The sequence below is a fragment of the Xenopus tropicalis genome, chromosome 5 (genome assembly GCF_000004195.4).
Source record: "Xenopus tropicalis strain Nigerian chromosome 5, UCB_Xtro_10.0, whole genome shotgun sequence".
Classification (NCBI taxonomy): Eukaryota; Metazoa; Chordata; class Amphibia; order Anura; family Pipidae; genus Xenopus; species Xenopus tropicalis.
Window position 1 is genome coordinate 47948340 of NC_030681.2, and position 25838 is coordinate 47974177.

General features: G+C 37.2%; 1 protein-coding gene across 1 annotated transcript in view; it reads left to right on the top strand.

Annotated features, from left to right (window-relative positions):
- Positions 1-25838, top strand: part of crim1 (cysteine rich transmembrane BMP regulator 1 (chordin-like)) — a 440400-nt gene that overhangs the window by 355691 nt on the left and 58871 nt on the right. The window contains exons 8-9 of the mRNA XM_002936373.5: positions 1520-1648; positions 15068-15224. Of these exons, the coding sequence (XP_002936419.1) occupies positions 1520-1648; positions 15068-15224 (286 nt within the window). The remainder of the gene's footprint in view (positions 1-1519; positions 1649-15067; positions 15225-25838) is intronic.

The following is a 25838-nucleotide window of genomic DNA, read 5'->3' on the forward strand; positions in this document are numbered from 1 at the left end:
TCCCTTCTATGCCTTAGAGCCCCTACCGTGATCCTTTCTCACAATCAGCCACTTTTACAGTAACTAGGCCTTGAAGATCGCTACTCTGGGATGCAGGTTAAGGCTGCCTGATAAGGATCAATTTCCTTTTAACTCAGAAAAACTCCTTTCTCACGTTATGCTGCTGCAAAATCATTTCCTGCCTTTTGATCACTGCAAGTGTTGAGATTTCTGTAGATAGTCCGTATAAATGCACACTTATTTTATTTAACACTTCAGTTTGGGGTGTCCATTCAGCTAACAGCTGTTGTCATGGTTACGAAGGATGCTAATAAAATGCTAAAAAGTCACTTCACAAATAGATATGCTGTATAAAATGGATTTCATAGGGTTATGGCTGCCTCCTGTGTAAATTATAGCATTCTTCCATCATACCCTTATGTATATGGGCAGACTAAGCCTATGAGTGATACCACAAATGGCAAAATATAAACAGTACAACAAACTGTAATACAAGCTGCTCATTATTATAATAAACATATTTCATTATCACTCTTTCATACAATATACAGCAGAACAGATGGCAGAATCAAAATTCATATTTAAAAAATATTAATAGAAATAGTTGAACAAAAAGCAACGCTGGGGCGTCCAAGGGGACATGCTCATACCACCCCCCAGATTTTGCCTCATTAATACAGCAATGACAAACACAGGTGGATCTGTATTCATTAAAAATGAGCTGATTTTTTTTTTTACTTGATTCTTAAATTTAAAGACCTGTGTTCAACTTTTGATACAGAAAGGAAAGTGAAAAATAGCCCTGCTCTTTGTAAATGAGGCCCTGATGGCATTTCCATGTTTCTCCATGACATCTCCATGTTTCTCCATGACATTTCCATGTTTCTCTTTGGGCATTGGTACACCTGTACATGCTGCACTAGGGGTAGTGATTACTGAGTTACAAATGCAGCTGCACAATCCAAACATTTTCCCTGCCCTTCTTGATATTTGTGCCAAGCATTAATGCTCCCACCCAGCCTGTTCTTATGTATCAAGTGTACATACATCTGTCGACACTAGGGAAACCTGTAGCTACTACAACCCTTAGTATTGTGGTAATTCTATAGTGGGCTACAATAATAGGCACAACAGACATTCACCCAAACAATCGCACAAAATTGGAAGAAATGGAAATGACACAATTCACGCTCTTGGCAGTAACTTCCTTTTGCTTCATCGGGTGCAACTGCGGTGTGTGCAAGTCTGCATGTTTCTGCTAATACACTGCATCTGTGGAAAAAACACTGCATTGTTGGTAAAACAGTCGCAGGAACCAGTCTTCAGTTAGCTATTATAAGTTAAGTGAGGTTTGGTTGATGGAAGAAAAATTCTGGTTGGTTGTACTTCTCCCTAACTCCCCAGATGATTTGTCAGTGTCCACACATGAACTGAGACTTAATTTATCTTTTACTATGAATGCAGAATGATTATGTACAAAAAATAAAAAAAAATTCTATTGTATCTTTATTTTATACAGAACCAACATATATTACTATGGCTCCGCCCACATGTGACATGTTGATTAACTGCACGTTGACTGAGAAGGACTGCACCTATGGTTTTCGATTAGATCAAAATGGATGCCGCACATGCCAATGCAAAACAAGTAAGTCACCAGTAAAAGGGTATTTTCCATGCAGCAGACCACCTACCCACTCTCCAGTGTTCAGAGACATGATTGCAATAAAGTGTTAAATATACAAAAAAAATGCAGCTCTCAGTACACTGTGGCTTATAAAAATGCCTTGAAGGGCTGTGTTTTCTGTCTTATGTAATTAACATGTTGACACTGTTTGTACATAACCTTGATTACTAACTAAGGAAAATCAACAGATCTTGCTCTGTCAAAAATTAACATGAAACTCTCTTGATTAAATTATCAGAAGATCCCTACGTCGACTTTAATGCATACAAGAAGTTCAATATGAATGATAAAGAGGGGGTCAATCAGTTTTCTGGAGTTAAGTAGACATTTACAGCTGACAAGTACAGAACATTTAGTAAAGTGGGGTTGGACCCCCTGAGAGGGCTTGGAGCAAATGCAGAAATCTCAACCTGAAGGCCAGTTATGGTACGATTTGGGGAAAATGCCTTGTAGCTACAGCTAAAAACCTAGTTTTGAAGGTCTCTTTATTCTCAGACATTGAGCATTGGCACAGCCAACCAGATATGGATCAGCTGAATAAACCAATGTGCTGCTCTAAACTAGTCTAGATCAGGGTTGTTTTCCTATAGTGGCACAATTATTTACTGTACTGCATGTGCGACGGGCAAATTATTATTAAATTATTGTGTCATTTGTAGGGGTCTCAGGTCATTAGGGCTCTAGAGCAGTATGGAGGCCACACAAAGCAGATCTAGACTTGCTACTCCTAAACATTTTCTGAAAACTGAAAAATAATTTTTATCAACATCAACCCATGTTAGTAGTTAGCACACATCTCTTTAGGGTGACAGACTCATTTGCCATTATTCTTATCCTTAAAATGGATGATTGGCTTCTCTGTAAATTAAAAGGGAAAGTCACTACATCCATAATTTATCAATCAACAGCCCAAATGCCCCCAACCTGAATAGCTATATTTAAATAAGCCAAAACACAATTTTAAAGACCTGGCAAAGCATATAGAAAGTATTTGGCACTGGGCTCTAAATGGCTGCTTACAAATACAGCCTTTCCAGATATGTCATTGGCAGCAGTGGAAAAAGATAGAGCTCCTTGGTGGCTTAAGTGCGCAAGTGTTAATCAGTAACCATGAGAGCAAAAAAATTGAGTAGCTAGCCATGTAAACCAAGGAGCTCTTTCAGAAAGACTTCAAGCCCAGATTTAAAGGTGGCGATCTGTGATCTTTCGTGCGACCATCGGTTGCACAAGAGATCGTCAGACCCGCCGCTAACCTTCAGGGCTGAAATGGCAGATAGGGAGGTAGAAACAATAGGATTTCTACCTCCTTCTGCTGATTCAGCCCTGACGGCAGATTTTGCTCAGGCGCCTTCTATGGCGCCCGATCAAAATCTTTTGACCTGGCCGATCGGCGAGTCAACCGAAATCAGCAGCCTCCTGCGATATCGGTCGACTCGCCGACTTGCCATACACGCACCGAATATCGTACGAAACGAGGTTTCGTACGATATTATCGGTGAGTGTATGGCCAGCTTTAGTCTGCTGCCAAAGATAAAAGAGGAATGAAGGGCATGCTTAGGAACATAGGTACAAAGGACTTCAGGTGTGGGGGTGATTGTACATCGCATTTTGTTCTCCTTTAAGTAATAAGCACAATCTAACAGTCTATGTTCATTAACACAAATTTACCCAATGCGTCGGTTGATTTTAAAATTAACAAAGTGTTCACTATTGTCATTTTTATTAAACATGACATCTCAAAACACCTTTAATAAGATCTGAAACTTCCAAAGGTATGAGTGAAGTCTCCAGCCTCCCAAAAATGTTTTTCAAAAGCACTTAAAAAGCTTAATTTAATTTTCTTATATGGAGCTCCAGGCAAAGGATAAAATGCTCCTTAAGGGACACGTGCCCCTGTTATGTGCCGTTAAATAGAAAAGGTAGTTTATCTTAAAGACAGAGCAAGCAAACACATCTGCTTGCAGACAGCCAGCAGCAACATGCTTTAGAGTGCAGTCTGTGCAGAAAAAAACCTTTTCCAGCAAAGAAACAAAGGACCATGAGACAGAACCTGTCGCTATGCAGCCATCTGTATTATTCTAGTAATGACATACCAGGTCAGCTGATTTGGGGCTCTGCAAAGGCAATGTTTTGCTAATTATACCATGCAGTGGCCACTCTGTATTACTAAAAGGAATTGAAGGTACAGGTGTTGATTCCATTATCCAGAAACCCCTTAGCCAGAAAGCTCTAAAGCCATCTCCCTAAGATTCCATTTTAATCAAATAACTCACATTTTAAAAAAATGATTCCCTTTTTTCCCCCTGTTATAATATAACAGTACCTTGTATTTTATGCTAACTAAGCTGGATCCATATTGGAGGCAAAACAATCCTATTAGGTTTAATTAATGTTTAAATGATTTTTCTAGTAGGTATGGTGATCTAAATTAAGGAAAGATCCCTTATCCAGAAAACCCCAGGTCCTGAGCATTCTGGATAACAAGCCCCATACCTGTATTTGTTATCTTAATATATAATATATTAATATATAAACCTTTTTAAAGGAGAAGGAAATGTAAAGAAAATCACTGGGGGATGCCAAATGTTAGGCACAGTGTTTTCTCTGCCAGGGGTATAAGGTAAGTGATTATCACTGGGGGGGGGGGGGGGTGCAAAGTGCAAAAAAGGCAGCTCTTAGACAGCTTGTTAGACAGGGCTGTATTAATGAGGGGTGGGGAGCAGAATCTAGGTGTCCTCCCCTTATGCCCCCTACCTGCCCGTACCTTGTGCATCTTTCAGCCAGGATCAGGGCTCTCTCCTGACAGGGCTGAGCTGTACGCCCTGACACTGTGCACTTTACTGAGTAAGAAATGAAGGCAAAGAGGTGCACTTTTGCACCTTTCCCAGCGTCTTAAACGACCCCTATAATCTGGCAACCACAAAATAGTTTCATAGTGGCATATAGGTTTCACCAAATTTCTATGCATCTTATACAAGCAAGGGAAGTTTAATGAAGGAGGCTGCCAGGGCATCAGCTTTGCGCCTGGTTCTTGAAAGGATCATGTCTACACTTATCTCACTGCCAGACAAGGTATCAAATAGACTTTCTGCCACAGACTACTATATATCAGGTATCAACATCTCATAATAATCTCATTAAAAATAAAGCTTAGGCTATGTTTAATTACCATAATCTTTTCTGATTTCTACATCTAGTACTGAGAGAGGGGACACATGCATATAATGTGATGTGCATGCTTGTTTCCATAGTAATCAAGGAAAGCTGTTTGCTGAGGTGCACAGCTTGGTGCCTGATGCTTGTGCAGTAGGTGATCTGCTTTTCTTGTGTCTCCAAGTGCAGTTGTAATGTGCTCCAAAATATGCATGGGACATGAATAGACAATATTAATAATAACAGAAGCAATTCACAGTTCCCCATAAAAGTCTCAACATTTAGAACTAGCAATGTATTTATTAAATAATAACACTAATAGCAAACTGCAAACAGTTGTAGTCATGCAAAAATGGACACAGTCATTGTGGGCATTAAACATCATTCATTAAAGGGGCCTGTTATGGGACCTGTTATCCAGAATGCTCTGGGCCTGGGGTTTTATGAATAAGAAGTAGTTTGGATCACCATACTCAGTCTACTAAACAATCATTTAAACATTTATTAAACCCAATGGATTATTTTGCCTCCAATATGCAATAACTGTATTTGAGTTAGGTATCTAAGTACATTGTACTGTTTTTTAATTACAGGGAAGGGAAATCATTCTTTCAAATTTGAATTATTTTATTGAAACGGAGTCACATGATTTAAAGCTTTCTGGATAATGGGTTTCAGGATAAATGAACCAATACCTGTAGTCGTGCCACCGGTTGCGCTCAGTGCCAGTGTGTCCATCTTGTCTTCTGTTTTGAATCATGTGCCTATTGATGCAGGGAAACACTGGAGTAAGCCAGTATCACTGTAAATAATGCTATTCTATTCTATTGCGTACGATTCACATGAAAATTCAAGAGCAATTTTGCACATTTTACTTATTAGTGCTAGTTGCATCTAATTTAACTCCTCCCTTGTGGCCTCAATGACGCACATTCTCCGCTAAAAGCGTCCAAAACTGCACTTGCATTTTTAAATGACCTCTGTTGTGCTTATACTATTTAGCTGTATTTTGTTTCAGCATGGGGGGGGGGGGGGGGGGGGTACAATGTGTATCATGGTAGTATCATCATTTGGGGTGATTTTAGTGACTCCGTTTTAAGTAGCCTGAAATGGCCGCCTGCTTCGCCCTCTTGATAAATGATAGTTCTAGAGGTTTTAAAACTGTATGAAATCTGTGTTTTATCACAGTTGAGAACTGCATGTAAGAATCCTATAGATAGGTGTTTATTGAAATGCATGCTGAACACATCAAAATAAATGTAGTGCTATTATATGTAAAAAGAAATATTAGAAGTCATCATGGAGGTCCATGTGTATGCACAGGTACAAGGCCGCAGGCCAAGTATTTCTACACAGGTCATTTACTGTATCTTTCAGGTGACTTCTATTTTGACAGTATAGGGTAAGTAATGTAAGGGTAAGTAATGTGACATCCGTAGCACACATTATAACTAATGTCATCCCTAAGCACATCTGCAAGGATATATTTTATCAATTATCCATGCTACATACTCTCATATGCCTTGGGCATGCTCAGATCTCTTTCAGTCATTGTGATAGAGAAACAAAAAAACTGAAAGTGAAAAGAAACATTGCACTTTTTCATGGATGTGGGCTTTTAAGCAGGAGGAGGTAAACACAAAAAACACCTATTGGGCAATGTTAGGTAGACTTGTTATTCACAGATTTTGTGTAAAAGTACAGGGTGGTTTACAAGTAGGTGTTAAAGGAGATGACACATATTAATATTTGCACCACCTAGAAGCAAGCAATGTGACGATATTTAGTAGAAATGTCTGCAAACACTAAAGATGTTGAATGCCTACCTGACTCTTGATATTTATCCAGCAGATGTAGCTACTTTGATATATGATTTCAAGTTTTAAACAGTGCAGGGTTCATTTAGTGAAAGTAGGCACAAGCATTTGCACCCATTATTGTATGATATACAAAAGCACGGGTGGCTACTTATGCTTTTACACTGGACAACCTGGTGTCAATGTGGTTTTGCCCATGTTGGTTCATTAGGCACAAGGAACACAAGGATATTGTGTGTATATATATATATATATATATATATATATATATATGTTGTAGTTAAGTACGACGCTCCCATAGTGTGTAGTACCTTTCTATAGACCTTGTAGTGCTTATTTAGTTAAGGAAGGCACAGACACAAGGCACATTAATCGCCTTAAAATTAAAGAACGTGTTAACCCAAAAAATAATTTTTTGCCTAATAAAAGATACCATAATTCCAAGCAACTTTGCAATATAAATTATTTACAAATTTGTAATGTTTTTAATGTTATTTGTACAAGTTTAGGATCCGTCATCCAGAAAGTTCCTAATTACAGGAAGGCCATCTCCCATAGACTCTATTCATTATAAAAATATTAAAAAAAATTAAAATTTTTAAAAATGATTTCCTTTTTCTCTTTAGTAAAAAAAAACAGTACATTGTATTTGATCCCAAGTAAGATATAATTAATCCATACTGAAGGCAAATCATTTCATTAATGATTATATGATTTTTTAGCAGAGTTAAAGTATGGAGATCTAAATTACGGAACAACCCCTTCTCCAGAAAACCCCAGGTCCCAAACATTTACAAATAACTTCTAAACCAAAATATTGTATAAATTCATATTGGGAAGGTGCTTAGAATTATGTTTTCTTTTGTTAGACAAAAAACATTTTTTAGGTTGATGTTATTGCTTTGCACTGCCCAGCGTAGAAAGTGAACTCTTGTGTCTTCACATAGACTCCAAGATAATAAATGTGCACCATGAAGTTTAAACAGGCTATTACCAGAAAGAACATTGACATTGCATGACTTGAGTATAACTCAATGCCAGTCCCATACCCACCTCTAAAACACTCACACCAACTACAGCTTGGCTAGAAATGCTGCAGCTTAATGTATTACATGTGCACTACATTAACATAGGATAAATTATCCAACCAGAAACAAACCTACATCACTATAAGGCTAATGCCAGACGAGGCATAAGGCAGATATTTTCGGCAAGCGGAAAAAACGCTTGCCGAAGATACCGCCCTACGCCTTCCTACATGTGCCTGCACTCGAATGAATGGAATACGCTCGGGTGCAGGCACATGTAGCCGAAATACGCCTAAAAACGCAAGACTTTCAAACTCTCACGTTTCTATGCGTATTTCCGCTACATGTGCCTGCACCCGAGCGTATTCCATTCATTTGGGTGCAGGCACATGTAGAAGGCATAGGGCGGAATTTTCGGCAAGCATTCTGACATCTGACGCCTCATCTGACATCAGCCTAACATTTGAATAGCAGTGACGTGGAAAACCATTAGTCGCTGAAGTCTGCACATAACAGTTGTAGCTTACAATAAATTAACATTAACCCCTTTAATCAAAACTCACTCTCAAGCCTGAAGCTAATCCTCCTCTACCTAACTACAACACCTAATGTGATTTCTTACTTTTAAGTCTAGCCTTAGGCCTGTCCATCACCAACCCCACTTTAATATTACCACCCCTGTTTTTTGGCTAGCTAGTAGGGCAGCCCCACTACATCATAAGCTGCAACATGTCATCTCCCAGACCACCCATCCAGGGCAGGAAGGAAGGACACTGCCTGGTCCCTTGTTGTTCCCTAAGGTAAAAGGATCCTTTATTTTCTTTGCCAGATGTTTAAAGGCTAAGCCCTTCCTATTCTTCCCCCCACAACTACAAATCCCATAATGCCCAACATACCACCCTAATGTTCCCAATGTTCCTATTTCCTCTCTACCTGTCCTAGGCTCACTACATAGAGCTTTTTTTCTTTGCAATCAAGTTGGCAAATTTTGTTCTGATATGTTTTTTAGCAGTTACTTTATTATTGTTTATTTGACACACAACTTCCTGCAGTGTCCTTCCTGCAGTGTCCTAGGACATGTAAACTGGTACAGATGGAAGGTAACCCACAAGAGCTTGCAATTGAACAGACATTGATGCAAAGAATGAATGCAGCCTCAGTCTGATCACCTTTCAAGATGTAAATTGTTCTACATATTACATATCAATCCCTTCGCTGCTGGCTTTTTAGAGTTGAAAATGTAAATGGATGCCTCTGCTAAAGGTGCTCACTAGCAATCAGTCAGATGAATTATTTAATTTAATCGATGGTTCACACCTCTGACGCATCTCATGAGCATTGTGGTTGTTTGAAACAGAGATTAATGGGGACCACTATGTACTGTAGGGGAATCTTAATTAAAGAATATTAATTTACTCTGAATGAGGAGCCTCCCTTTGGGTTTACGAGTACGAAGTCTATCCGATAGGAAAGCTTGCAATCAATACGACCTTGCCTGCAAAAGGCTTATCTGTAAAGCAAGCAAGAACACCTGTACCACAGTGCCTCGGCAGGGGGGTGCTTCCATTAGACAAAGCACAGCAGAGTGTAAATAAATCACTGATTATGGCTGTATCTAGCAGGGTGTTATCCTTGCAGACATAGAATAAAATCAGCAGGTTACCAAGCCCAGCATTTCCATGCTACTCAGCGCAGTGAGATTAACACAGACGCTTAGAGACCTTTACTAGGGAGGTTAAGTGTTTTCATTTCCCTGAATCTTTAGAAGAGTTAAATATGTAATGGCTGAAAAGGTGCATTGAACATATCAGTCCAGATCCTGACGGCTGAGGGAATGGAATATGTAATACATTGATTCCTGTATAGCCTATTTGCGTGGCATTCAGCACATCATGTATTGAACTGATCACTGCTCATTTAAAGGAGAACTGTCATTAATATGAATATAATACAGGTATAGGATCTATTATCTAGATAATCGGCTTAGGATCTGAGGATTCAGACAAGGAGTCTTTCTATAATTTAATTCACAATACCTTAAGGTTACTAAAACTCCTGAGTGTGAGAACCCTTAGACTGAGCGTATGCGCATTGAGATATTGAGAAACCGTGCATGCATACACTAAATTTGCCATTCCAAACACAAAGTAATTATATAGAGTTACCAGGCTTGTGAAAGTCACCAAAGCTGCCAGGGAAGATGACATCAATAGAAGTGAAATAGAGGCTGCAAAGATAAAGGAACATATATACTGTATTTATGAAGCAGTGTAGAAGTAAAAGTAAGATGGATAGTGGCAAATAAATATTTTGATTCCCTATGGACTATAGTGGACAATCTTTTGCTAAGGTTTTGTCTTGGGGCTTGTCTTGTCCTTTAAAATAAACCATTCTGTTTTTCCATACTGCACTTGACGTGAGTGATGTCGGATCACGACCCACCTTTCTCTCAACCATAACCCTTTTACCTCTTTTACTTACCAACCCCAATAAACACACGGACACCAATTCTTGGGATAAAAATGGCCGCAGAACATTTATTTACAACAATCAAAGTTTTAATTTAAAACATATCATAAAGAACAAATCATATACAAAATATCTCTTGAACACAAAACAAATGTTTGTAAAACAAACAACCAACTTTGAATAAACATACGCCATAACAAGCCAAATAACTGCGCAGCGCAACAGGCGCTGCCAGCTGCCCTTCCAGCCCGGAACCCCCTACCCAACAAAACTCACCTCCTGATCCACTTACTTACCCCTGAGGTTCCAGGCATGCCCCAAACAATTAACAAACTCCCTTCCTAACCCAACCATTGTTTTTCCCCAACTCAATCACCCCGCCAACACCACTCATTGCCTCCACCTCTATAGGGAGAGAGGGTGGGTGTTTTACTATGCTGCCTAAAATGGATGAGGAGCGGGAACGGTTCTGATTATTTATACCCCAATACAAAGCCACCAATCACAAATAAAATGGGAGTGGCTATGTCTGCCCTACGGCTACGTCATGCCCCTGCTTCCCTACGTTTCTCTATGAGTCATTGGGCTACTGGACTCAGGCTAGAATCAGCCAGTTAAAGCAGGAAAAATCAGATTTACCAGTGAACAGTGAAACAAGTATATTAAGAATTCACTGCACTTAAATGGGTTACTAGTACACACACCTTGGAAGAAATATAGGCATTTACTTCCATCAAATAGGAGGGTAGTATATAGAAAAAGAATTATGTAGAAGATCTGCAAGAGCAGAAGCACTTTGTGGCAGGAGTCTTGTATCAGTGTTTGCTAAAGTGCATATTTAGCTGTGTGGCAAGCTTGCCAATAACTCCTGAGCACCGTGAGCGTTGGCACTTTATACATATTATTCCGCTGTTGGAAGGCAGTTTTTTTCTTAAGAGTTCTGCTTTACGGGGTTTGGGAATATTACATTCTCCTAAAGACCGAAATCCATTTTATCTTGTCTTTCTGAATCGTGGTTGTTTGCAGTATTCTTAGGCACTTCTCAATAAAACCATCTGTCTGGGGCACAGATGTCTAAAAATGCATGCTGAGCGTGTCAAAATACACACATTGGGGGTTATTTATAAAGTTTGTGCAGCGCATATTTGGTTTGCAAATGGTGGTTTGCGCATGTTTTCCCCTAAATGTTTATATTTAGCACTGCTGTACCTGTACTTTTTTTTGCAAATCACAGTGAACTACAAATTGTGCACACAAAATCTCTAGAGATTGTGATGTCCTCTGTGCGTGTTTATTATGTGCGACTATTGCGTCCATTTTCTCTTTTCGAACATAAATTCGCAGTTTGTGAAATGAGTTTAGCAAATGTTTTTTTCCGCCACAAAAGCTGTGACGTAACTCGGACACAGAGGGCGCGCATAAATATTTGCAATTTGCGAATATTGCATATTCAAAAACTTTAAGAACATTTGCACTGTCAATAAGAATTGACATGCATTTAATGTTTGCGCACTAAATACACCAATCTTGTCCAGCTTTATAAATATAAACACGGGCAGGGCAAATATGTTCGCTGTGCAAATAATTCTGTACTGCGTGAATTTTATAAATGACCCTATTGTGTTTTTTATGGGGATTTTTAAAATGCAACATTTTTGCAAGTGAAATAAGGATATATTTAATTGCACTAGGAATGCACGTGGAGCACAAAAAAAGTAGCTTTTAAAAAAAAAACTCAATGAAATGCTGGCAAAGACTCAATCTAATCACACATAAGAACAGGTAGAAGATAATGGTATCAATTTGATCAATTTGCTGATGCATTTAGGTGCGCTCAAACCTGCGCCTCTTGCTTGTTTGTAAGTACTTGCTCTCTTAACCATAAGGACTAAATGATCAAAGATTACAGGATTTTTCTGTGGATGGAGTCATCTTTATGGTCTGTACCTAATGCCTTTATGTAAAGTGAACTACAGCTATTATATACCTCACAGAAATATGTGAAACCACTGGTTAACAGCAGTTCCAATGTTATTATCTCCTTAGTAAGATATGAATTTGGCATGGCGGGGGTATTCCTTGAGTAATGTTTCTGCTAATTGCTTACTGTTCACTTTATAAAAAGTCTTTACTTGTTAAAAACATCAGTGCTTCACATAGTTATTAGCATCAGCCCTATAACAGATAATAAATATAAAAACATGTTCTATAGATAAGAGGAATAATTAGGGTTAAGTCTTTTGGAACTAGAATATTGCAGATATGTGTTGCTATTGGACTGCTAAGTAAGCACAATTTTGTGATATTAAATCCTTGCAATCTCACTCATTCGGGTTCCTGTGAAGTTCTCTGTAACCCAATACTACTAATAAGCTTGTCCACATCCATGTTCTGAGCTTTACGTACTAAATAAGATATGCTTTTTGGTTATGCATTGGCTAAAGGTCTTATTGTATGGTCATAATTTTAACTCAAATGTATATATTAGCGGTTAAGATGTTAAGCTTTAAAATATATGGCCATGAGTTCAGTTCCTGTATGGTTCTTGTGTACTGTGTTTGACCTTGGCTGACTTTACCTTAAAAGAGGCAATGCATAATGTAGTGGAATGCTGGGACTTCTTTTAGTTCTTTAACAGCTGCAGATAATAAATCCAAAATATAAATCCGGTTTTCACGGTTGGGCATCAGCATCTTTTTAATGGTGTTTTACTGGGGTAAAGGTCAAGACAAAGTTGGGATGTTTGAAAGGCCCAGATAATGGGAAACACAGCGATTAACCCAGCTTTGTCCTACATGACTAGTATGGGTTTAATAACTTCAAAATGGAAACAGAAATAAAAGTAGAGGGCAGTGGCTTATGAATGCTGTTATGCTGTAATGCTGGATAGTAAGAAATCCAAGTCAGGCTTGGGACTCCTCCAGTTACATGGGAGTAGGAGAAACAATAGGCTACCTGAAAGCAGTTCTAATGTGTAGCGCTGGCTCTTTCTGAAAGCTCAGACTCAGGCACAATGCACTGAGATGGCTGCCTACACACTAATATTACAGTTGAAAAAATACATTTGTTGGTTCAAGAATACATTTTTCAATGGTGGAGTGAATTTCTGCAGTGTAAAGTGTGATTTAGAAATAAAAAGTACACCATAAAAATCACGACAGTATCCCTTTAAGACCTGTTAGTGGGAGGAATAAGGTACTTTGCACTAGGATATGACATAGCTCATATATATATATATATATATATAAAGTCCAAGAAGATCAGGCACTCACGTATCAAAGGTAAGGATGCCTGGGTGCAGAATTATAATAAAGATAATACAAAAAGGTACCCCGCACTCACAGGACTTATAAGAAAATAAACAATTTTTATTGGTCAAAGTTTTTTGACCAATAAAAATTGTTTATTTTCTTATAAGTCCTGTGAGTGCGGGGTACCTTTTTGTATTATATATATATATATATATATATATATATAAAAGTATATCCAAAAAATGCAGCTCATCCCATGATTCAATCAAAACTAATTGGGTACACGTAGGTGAGTGGCTTGTATTATATACTATACACATTACCCCAGCACTCCATTATATAGCTTCAAGAAAAAATTAAAAACTAGTAAGTGCTGGGGTAATGTGTATAGTATATATATAAATATATATATATATATATATATATATATATATATATATATATATATATATAATTCCACTTCTATGGATGCTTTGAAAAAATAATCTGGAGTCTCATTGTATTGTGGCAGGCTTTTCACCTTTATGTGTTTATCCTGCATGCCACATTGTGTTACTTTTAGATATGCCAGAGTACTAAAGTGAAGAAGGCACTATACAGTCAGGAAGGTTATCTCCAGGGAAGATAAAACATCACATGGATTACTGGTATATGTGTTGTCAAGAGTCACTCAACAAATTTTTGGTTGCTTCCACGTGCCTGACAAGAGCATTATCTTACAGGCACTCAGACTTGTCATTAAAGAAATCCTAAACATTCCGGCAATTGCGGCTGAAGAGAAGAAGGTCAGAGGGCATTATCTAGGTGGCAACAGATGTCTTCATGTATCAGTACTGTGTAACTGGCATAATACCATATAGACCAAGGTGTAAAAAAGGGCTTCAAGATAATTCACTAAGCACTGAGCCCTCAGCTAAATAGAAAACTGCCAAGCAACCAGATGATGTAGTGGTGAATGCTGGGGCTGGGGAACTAGATATAATGGTGGCCAAATAGTCAGTGTCTGAAAAAGATGGGCAGGGAGGTATGGCTGCAGATGACTGAGCCCATATTTCAATAACCATTATTTAGGTTGTTGTATATTTCACATTGTATATCAATAGAATTCTATCAAGTACAAATTCCTCTAATCTTCTAGACAATAATGAATAATTTATGGTTCTGGTTTCACTCTGAGTTAAAAATTATCATTATCTTTAAAAATGGCCCCCTTATTGGAGCTCCCTATAGATTTGCTATAGCCTTGTCTATGTTTCAAATGGGGGGGTTGCCCTAACAGTCCCTGCCAGAAGCACAGCGGGATAGCTAATCACAGCCCTGTAGTCACACAAGCAAAGGCAAACCTGCTGTTCCCTATCAGGATAGCATTGCAGCTGATTGGTTCCTATTCTACAGTCTAGTGTGCTGAGTGCCGCTGGCTCCCCTGCATAGCCTGAGAAATTTTCAATAAATCAACCCACAACAAAACTTTTAAAGCACATTCCTTCTATATTTAAGAGTTTATAATGCATTGGCACATTCTTGTTTTTTACACAATATGTCTCCTTTAACACTACAGCAATGCAAAGGATGTAATACTATAGGCCTTATTCATCGAAGCATTAATGTGAAAAGCAATTAGTTAGCATCTGATTTTAAGCTGTATGCTTCATGTATTTGCAGGAGAGGAGCTCTGCACTGGTCTGATATCAGGCTGCGCATTGGACTGCCCTTTTGGATTTCAAACTCATCTGCACAACTGTGAGATCTGCCAGTGTCGGCCGCGGCCCAAGAAGTGCAAACCTTTGGTGTGTGACAAATACTGTCCATTTGGCTACTTGTAAGTATCTATAGTGCTAAATCATTGTTCTGGAAATATTTTTCTCATAAAAAAAATCATAAAACTCTGCCTTTATCTCCCCAAAGTCTTAAAACATGGAATAAATGCGCAACCACACCTGCAACCACACTGGGCACATATTTTTGCTAGAACAGCGTCATTTATTACCGTTAAACCACTGCCGGCAATGTAGCCTAATGCAAAGGGGATAAAAGCTATTTTGTGTTCGCAGGCATTATACTGGCTGTACATCTAATTCCTTTTATCACAACATAAAAGCATAAAAAGATGAAATGTTAAGCATTTTTACAGTAGATCCAATCAAACCAGGTGAATATTACATTATAAACAGAAGCACTAAGTGGATGGAGGTTTTTCTAAAAAGAAAATGTACCCTATTTATTAGTAGTATATACCTTCCATTTATTAAAGGAGCACTTAACATAAAAAGTAACTTGATGCATTGCAAAGCTCTATAATTTAAGGTGGCGCACTTACGAGCTGTGTGCACATGGTAGCCACCCTTTTTGCCTCTTCTTACCCCTTAGCACCTTCCTTTCTGATTCAGTCACCTGGTAATTATATGGGGTCACAGTGAGTGAAAGAAAGGGGCACTATGAGTGGTAGAGGGACAAGAACCAACAGAGTAGGACTTGTGGGTTTGGGGCAAATGTGATCTCATACAGAAATGTTATATAGTGTTATTATACTTCAATTGCATTTTCATTACTGAATCACTTACACATGCTGGGAGCTGTAGTCTAACAGTATCTGGGGACCCATGGTCTAAGGGAAACTATTGTGGAAATGAAAATGTAAAAGTTTCATCCCATAATAATAACTTGTATATTAAATATAATCAATTACAAAATACTATACCATTTCTGAGATTATTCTTCAGTTTCCTTTTCTTATGAGTCTTTTTTCATTCTCTCTTCATTCAGAAGTCAGAGTTAGATTTTGATGGATGGTTAGGTCTAATATGTTGGTTTCTACATGAAATATTTGTGACAGATTTGCCAAGCATAGAACTCTAAGTTCTATGATCGCCAGTCATAAAACTCCATGGTGACTTCTACATTACATTATTTCTTATAACACATTAGTCTCCATGAGTGATGTTAGTGACACAAGTGACATAACTTAGCTCCTGCTATACCCGATGACACTGCTGTGCTTCGTTTATAAGAATATCAATACATTAAAAAGGAATCCCCATTCTGTAAATTTTAACTATTATTACATTGTACGGTTTTAAAATATTTTCCGGAGCTTGTTGTCCAGGTCATGCCCCCATTACTTTAAACAAGACAGTATGAGTCCTGTTAAAGGGAAAATATACCACCTATTTTGACATCAACTCATTTAGTTGGATAAGCAGTATTTGAACAGCCATAACTATATATATATATTTATTTTTTTTTGTTTGTTTGTTTGTTTATTTTCACACATGTACCTGCTTAAACAGATTGAAAGGAAACCATGATAGGCTGCCTCTGTGCTCTTTGGGACAAGTTTACACCCCTTAGACTTACAGTATAAAGCTACCCTTCCATTGCCTTGATTCTTTGGTACTTGCAGTCCTTCTGCTTTCAAAAGAGTCTATGCACTGCCCACTATAGAAAGCAGAAGGACTTTGATCCATCACTTCACAAAGAAACAGGGTACGGGAGGAGTTGCATGACAGCCTAAGGGGTGCTGGGAACTGGTGCTTGTTTCAAACAGATACACCATCATGGTTTCCATCAGTCTGCAAAAAAGTTAAGTTTTATTTGGATGCTAGACCTTGGCAGTGACATGGTGGGAATGTGCAGCAAAGCTGAGTGCTTTTAGGAGTCTCTTTCTTCCTACAATCCATTTGTGGAATTGGGTATGTCTGTATATGTAGAAACTGCATTTATATTTATTTCTGGATGTTCAGATCCATCTTAAAGTTTTACCTATAAAAGGCAATAACTCTAACAATTAGTTATTTTCTAAATCACTCAGTAGTAATTGCATGTCTCTGTAGGATTTTTGTCATGGTTTGTCTATCCCACTTGAATTACACAGGCTGAATGTAAGCACTATACATAGATTAAATATGTGTCTGTGATTTTTCTTCTTAAATATCTCAAATTAGTGAATAGATTTGCACACATGAACCTGCCTAATTTCCCCCAGAGAATTACAAATTGCTTGTATTGCATGTGTTTAACTTATTAAATGCTGCTGTTAGTACGGTCAAAAAAAGGATTTTATGCAGTGTGCTTTGGATGTAAAATTCAGTGTTAGTATTCTTGTAAAGTTACAAAATAATTGAGTTTATGTCTTGGTTACAGGGTCATTACCAAGGAAAAAGATTGAGCTGAATAAATTAATGAGAAGTAAATACTTGCCTTATCAGTCAAACACTTATCTAGCATTGCAAAATGAAACAAGAGTTAGTAAAAGGGTAGAAAGTTGGCGCAGGGCACACCAGTCCTTATATAAACTTTGTTTTTTTCTGTGTGCCTATGAGAGAACAGGAAAAGCTTGATTTATTTCAGGGATTTGCAATACATTACTGTCCTGGTATGGGACATTTACACACAGAAACCAATCAGATATAGAAGTAGATTAGATTTTAAAAGTCTTGTGTTTCTACTTGAGTTAAGAGGCACCAATTTAAAAAGCGAAATAATATTTTAAAAATTAAATCTCATGTTAAATTATGTGTGACATGAAATGCGTTAGGCTTTGCCCTGATTTTGTCTTTATGTTTTTTTAATGACTGATGATTATTTTATGGGTAGCCGTTACACAAAGATGGAAATATAATCCGAAAAAACAGAAAACAGCTCTTCTGCTATTTTGCAATTAGTCAGGCTCAGAAACAACGTAGATATGGCAAAACAATAACACTCTGTGACTTTTTAAGCAGCCAAATTGTTTCACTTATTAGAAAGTGGTTAGACATCTTCTGAGAAAAGGGCTGGCCCTTGGGCAAAACTGTGATGTCAACTTTTTAGAGAGTTCAGTTAAAATGGATTTCTGAAAATACAGTACAGTAGGTTGCGAAGTACAAGATTAAACAGAACAGAAACTGGGGAAATTCAAGGCGTTCTTACGTGTGAATTTTCTAGTATCTTTTAGTGTTGGACTTGCCTGTTCCATTTGCCCTCGGACTATCACTTAATGGAGCTGAAAAATAATTCAGCTGTAGTACAAGTAAGACAATCTCTAGTAAATGTATCACAATGGCCTGCTATATAACCAATCATTGCTATTCTTGTTTCTGTTGATGGGACTTATTTATGATAAATCATTTGCATTAAAATCTGTTAATGTCCAGATTTATGTTCAGACTTAAAGGAAGACTAACATTTTTTAGAAATAATAGAGAATCAAAGAAATAGACTTGCCTATCTCAGCAATGGCATTTTCCAAAGATACTAACAAAATGTTTTTTTATGGCATGCTCCACTTACTTTGAATTCAGAATCTCTTAATATATATTTATACAGATAAAGGACCTGTTATCTACAATGCCCAGAACCTTGGCTTTTCTTTTGAATAAGAGGTCTTTCCATAATTTAGATCTCCATAACTTTAGGCTTTAAGGGTGGTGAAGAATGTGGATTGTATATTGGGTGTAATTGTTGCATGCTTTTGCTTAAAACGTTCAATAGGTGGCAGAAGAACTTTTTTTTAGTAGAATGTTATTTGTATAGGTAACAAATGGCAGTACAGAGGGAAAACAAGTTAGGTGTAGTACTCCAGTCCAACCATTAGGGGCAAAAGGGTATAAATGGGGGAACCACACACATGTTCAGGGTCTTGATGGGAGAGTTCAGCAAAGTGACCAGCTGGAAGAAAGAGAAGAAAAGACATACAGGGTAATGACAGGCCACATCAGGGTAGCTTAATAGTGGAGCAGGCACTAGGTGACTGAGTTAGGGTTAATTAGCATGAGCCGCTGTGAGAAGGGTACAGTGAATAGTTTTCCCAGTGGATAGGGAAGATAGGGACCCAAGCGGATAGGAGTAGGCTAGTGAGAGGGTTTGACTGGCTTTGGACCAGAGTCTGCCAGTAGAAAAGTCCTGTGCGGAATGGCAATGGGGCACAGCAGGGAGTGTCGGATTGCTGATCCAGGTGGGACAGGGGATCCAATGGAGACTGGAGAGAAGAGGAAGTGGAAGTGTTGCATGTGTTATGTGCCTGCTTGGAACTTCTTGTTCCTGTATGCCGTTAACCCTGGATGTGTGAATAAAGTTACTACATTGCATGACTGTCTGGAATTTGCGTCGCCTGGTGCAAGTGTGTGAACTGCTTGTTGCCCTCCTTACAAGGCTACTAAAAATAATTTAAACTTTAATTAAACCTAGTAGGATTGTTTTGCCTCCTATACGAATTAGTGATATCTTAAAGGGAATCATTTCGAAAAAAAATTGAATTATTTGATTAAAATGGAGTCTGTGGGAAATAGCCTTAACATAATTCCGAGCTTTCCGGATACTGGAGCTTCTCGATAACATGCCGGTACTAAATTATGCATAACAATAAAACATTTTAGAATTGGTTTGATGATGCCTGAAAAAAATGTATGATATAACAAAGGGTCCTATTTATTATAGTGTATAAGCCAACATCACTGGTGATGTTGCCCATAGCAACCAATCAGAACGTTGCTTTTGTTTTCTAACTTGTAGGTGACCGTTCAACACTAATTGCTGTTTGGTTGCTATGGGTAACACTACCGGTGATGTTGGCTTACACACTACAATAAATATGCCCCAAAGCATGCCTTACTGATGTGTTAAATGGTTTATAATGGGCAATGACAGCTTTGTGCTTTTTGCCCTGAAAGTTGCCATTGGTTTAATTTGCTATAAAAAGCACTTTGAGCAAGGCTTTAATTCCTTCAGCAAGCCATAAAAATAGCATTATCCTGATTTTCCATATCCTTAAATGTTTATATGTTGGCATGATATGTTCCTATAGGAGTTGGACACTGGTGATTTGGTCGAATAAAAAATCTTTACAATTTACAAAGAGGAAGAACATCAAGAGAAATTAGCAGCAAATTATTTGCAACCTTTTGTATTATACTTCCTAAAGAGTTCTGAAATGTTGATTATAATAATTATGCAATTAATGAATTATTCACTTTTTAACATGCCACAGACTGGTAATTAATTCCCTTGCTGCCAGGTGGTTTCATGTTGCGAGAGCATTCTTTTCTATAATAGGATCAAGCATTGTTTTTTCCTTGTTTTAGAAGATATGTGTTCATTTTCTTTGGGGAAAAGTCTGTATAAAAAAATGCAGTCTCTGTAGGGAGAGATCATTTTCTTTCAGTTCAATTAATTGCAATTTTTATTAAAGAACATTGTGCTATAATTGCACTGGTCTGGGATGTTGAAATAACCTGTTTTTATTTTGCAGTTATATTTGTCTTTAAAAATAAAATGTAAACTTTTTAAAAAAAATAAACATTTTAAAAAGCAAAAATATCACTGTAACGTTCATATTCTCCCACCTGATCACTCTGTAGGGTTGCCACTTGTCCGGTTTTGACCCCGACAGCCCGGTTTTTGGAAGGGCTGCCAGTTTCTCTAATTAGGAAAACTGGGTAGGACTCGGTAACATTGACGCGTCGATAGGCCAATCACCGATCGCTGCGCCATAGCCCTGTGACATCACGGCCCCGCCTCCTTTCTCACTTACCAACCGATTATATAAAGGTCCAATGTGAAGCATGGGGAAAACCTTGTATAGGTTATTGGTTGATTCTTGTATGGAATTTGAAATATGTATGTTCAATGCGTGCACCTATTTATCATACAGTTACAAAATATGTTGGTGCTATATATACATATGTATTAATAATATTGTTTCATACAGACCCCTGTTTACCAGATGATGAAAGTTAAAACATAAAGGGGAAGGAAAGAAAAATAATATTCACCATTATTCTATCAAAACAATTTTAGAAATGTATATTAAGCAGTTTCTGTCAACAACCAAATTAAGAACATCCTTCCTTCCTCCATTTTGTAATAGGTGCCATGTTTTGCAGTATGATGTTGGTTATGTTTACTGCTCCCTTCTTCATGCAAAATGATGCTTGGAATATATGTGAACAATGCAGATTATCTCACACTAAAAGCCATTATGAGTGAATCTTACCCTTTGATCTCCCTGTCACGTGTTGTGTTGCACAGATGGATTTGAGTACACTTTTATCTTTTATTTATTTGCACATAAGGATGCTGATGGTGGTAACTCAATAGCAATTAGAGAATCACTGTAATCAGCTACTTATAGATCTCGAAATGCACATAAATAGACACCCTTACACCCAGAGCTGGATTATTTAATGTAGTAATACTGCTGATCTTTGTATCCTGCTCTCTCTTCTAAATTAGCATCATGCTGCTGCTGCTGGTTTCTTCTTTTGCAGCTCTGGATAAGCCTTAATACTCTCTGTAAGTTATTTGACATCTTCCCTGTGAGCACTTTATATGAGAACTATTATCCAGTAGTTGAGGTTCAATTGTTACATGTAGGCAAATGGCCAACCCCAAATCAACTTATATAACCCCACAATAACATCAGAAATTCATTTTTGGGTCTCTAATGGATTACAAGCTGTTTCTTCCTGGGTGGGCCAATACTGTTTTAAATTAAAATGTACTCAATTTTGAGAACTACAGTAGAACCCTCATTTTGTGTAACTGAATCTAACAGTTTCCCAAATTGTTTGCTGTCCTATACAGGTAAGTAGTGTCCCCCCCTGGATTTTATGTTGTGTGTAGTTTTTCCTCAATAAGGATTGAATGGGTTTTTTGTGACTGCATTTTTGCCCCCTTGATACTTAAAGGAACAGTAACACCAAAAAATGAAAGTGTATAAAAGTAATGACAATAAAATGTACTGCTGCCCTGCATTGCTACAACTGGTGTCTTTGCTTCAGAAAGACTACTATAGTTTATATAAGTAAGCTGCTGTGTAGCCATGGGGGCAGCCATTCAAAGGAAAAAAGGCACAGGTTACTTAGCAGATAACAGATAAACCCCCATTATATTGGGCTTATCTACTAGTTATCTGCTATGTAACCTGTGCCTTTTCTCCTTTTTTCCAGCTTGAATAACTGCCCCCTTGCTACACAGCAGCTTATTTATATAGTAGCTTTTCTGTAGCAAAAACACCAGTTTTTTGCAGAGCAACAGCACATTATATTTTAATTACTTTAAAACACTTAAATTTTTTGATGTTACTGTTCCTTTAAGAAGAAACTTGATTGATTTAATTAGTATTCATGTTCCATTCCTTTATACAAATTCCAATGTTTAAAAAAAAAAAAAAAAAACCTGAAAACTAAAATAAATTGAATGTTACACCAACGTTCAGCTAGGAAAAAATTCCTTTCGAATTTTCAAGAATTTTTCAATGCTAAATCTTGAAAATTCGAGTTTTCAAATCTCCGTTTAGAAAAGAATTCTAGATCAGGTTTTTGTCGCTGGAATTTTTTTTCATGAAAAAATGCAATCTTGAATTTTAATAAATAGGCTCCTTAGTTTTGCTTAAAGTGTTGATTATTAAACTGACTTACAGTAATGCTTGGCTCTACTTTCAATTGCTAATTAAAACAATTCATCCTTAAGGAGCACTATAAATCGTTTTTAACATGAGCTCAGTGAACTTGGCTTACCCTCAACTTATCAACCCCAGAACATATTTCTGACCATTCTTTTAATAAGGAAATGTATTTGTTTTACCAGTTTCTGACCCTTCCTGGTTCTGCTGAGCAAAGAAGAACAGATAAGTCCACAGATAAAGCCTCTGTATAATAAAATATGGATTTTTTTATTCAAAGAATATGTAGAATACTTTCTCTCTACAAGGTTTATTTGTTGCCCCTTTAAAAAAAAAAATAAAAATAAAAAAATAGATAAATTCCTACACATTTGTTTTAAATGCAATAGGGAAACACTTCTGGGATTAGGTATGCTCAATTATTGGAAAAGTGGCACAAGTAAATGCCAATCCCTTCCCTTTAGTCATACTACATTTTGCCACAGAAAAACAGAAACATGTCAACAAATCCGTTGACCCTACAAATGCTTCAAGCAGCAAAACCTTTAATTCCAAGAAAATGGAAATTGAGAGGCTTTCCTAGAGTGCTTTAACTAGAGGACATGAAGACATAAATGTAATAAAAGTATGAAACAAGACAAAGATAATAAATATTGTGGTGTTTGGGCTTCATATTGTCGCTGTTTGAAACTATTAGGTGCATTTACCCTTATCACTAAAGGAAATTATAGTAAGCTCTAAATTATTTGATTTGAGACCACATAATATATAATCCACCCTTGCAGTAACAGGCCTATAAAATCTCCCTTTGTAAGCTTTTATTGTGAAACTCAGTTTACAGAGGCAGTTAGACCATTTTCCCCATTAACGACAAGTTGGGTTTCCTTAATGGGGCAAATTTCATACTTGATAATATATGTGTTGAGAGACAGAGGGACACTAATATATTTCTTCTCAAGAAATGCAATAAAACTTTTTTTATATATCCATCTTTCATTTCTGCACCCCATATGCCATTATAAATAAATAAAACATTTCTCTTGAACACAGCAAAATTGTGGTTTACAGACTGGAATTTTAGCCAAACAGAGTTGTCTACTGCAACATTGACCTATGACTTACCTATAAATTAATGGCATCTATCTATTAGTAGTTATCTGCTAATATTTTATCTGAACATGGCATGTTTATGAATATGGCAAATAATTACAGTGATCTGGGTGATAACCATGTTTGCAGACTGATTTATGATTTATTATTGTATAATTGTATCATACATTATAGAATCTCCTTTCCACTATGCTACAACTGCTCTTCATAGAAAATATGGCTCCCATGTTGGGAATATTTTACAAACACAGTTCCTAGACTGTTCCTTAGATGGACAGGGAGAGGGCTCTGTCACTGTTGATAGATATAGAAGGCATGGGGCATATGAGTATTTTTTCTGATAAAACAGACTGCATATTTACCGCAAAACACACTGCAAGGCAAAATTCAAGCATGGATTTGTAAAATAATTTTGCCACAGGAAAAACATGTAATTTGCCACAAAACTGTAATGGGGCAAAGGTGTTCTTCACTAGTAAATATGTATATATATTTTTTTTTTTTTTGCTTTAATCTTTATACTGTTGCAGTCTTCTGCTGCACCATTTTTAGTCTCAGTGGGGCTTATTTATGACCACAGGCAAATTTGCCAGTGTGCAGTAACCCATTGCAACCAATCGGTGATTGGCTTTCTTGCAGGTAGAACAATAAATGCAACAATGTAATTGGTTTTTAATGTGTCTTTAATCAGTTCACTTTCTCCTAAACATGAACTGTTTCCTAAACTATTTTTTATTTGGTTTGAAGATGTTCTGTACCATGTTTTTCATTTTTGTAGTTTTATATAAGTTAAATCATCTGTACTATGGGCTGCTGGACTCCTGTTGTGTCACACATTAACCAAAGCGTGTTACTGCCTCTTACTACACTTTTACAGATAATAACACTTACTTCCTTTTCTGTACTGAGAGGAGGTTCATCATTGTGAATTAATGCTATAAAAATAAAGATTTACAAACAAAGACATTTATATATATTTTGCTGTAACCCAGCCGGTGGAGAGCAGTTTCTGAATAAACATCTGGAGTTTCAGTGCTTACATTTTTATTAAGGAATATGAAGTTTGCTCATAAGTGGATAGAGAAATATAAATGCAGACATGCTTTTCATTTGTTTGTAAAACATTCTATCTCTACGGAGTGCTAGCCTGTGAGTGAACATCCTGCAGATGTTTTGAGGGATGTGGGTACTTACAGAAATGACTGATCTTTTGATAAAGTAGAATTATCTCACAGTTTTCTAGTTGTCATATCTCATTTCCTGTACCTGATTTGTTTCCGTGTTATTGTAAACAACTGCAACACCCATAGCACCATCTGGTTCTAATATGTTCATTTCATCATAATCTTAGTTCACTTCTGTTTATAATAATATGTTGTCAACAGGCACACCCAACTTGAGCTATGCAGTTGGAATAGGGCAAGACCTTGTTCATCTATGAGATAGAGCGACATTGTCCCTTGGTATCCTTGACATACAGTCACCTATACAAAGGATTAATAGCTACCAATAGAATTGAAGAAATACTTAACAGTTAAAAAACATATTATAGCTTCTGTGTTTTTCATCAATTTCTCAATTACAAAATGTCCAGGACACAGTCCCTGGTTTAACTTTTTGTCCAACTACACCTAAGAATGGCTATGCTTTTTTAGGAATAATTTAATTTTTGCTGTCTGCTGTCACTCTGTAACCTCTAGTCATATATACTGTATATATAGTATAAAGCCTACTTAGGCTTTTTAATTTGCTCTGTAACAGACTGACTAGCTTTTCAATAATAATATTTTACTGAATACAGTTGGTATACAAAGTTATGGAAAACATTCACTTCAGATATATTTATACTCAGTGTAATGTCAGACCTGAAAGCCATCAAGAGTCTTTAGTCCTGCAGAAACTGGGCTAATTAATTGACAATATCAAAGGTGCAGCTATGTCACA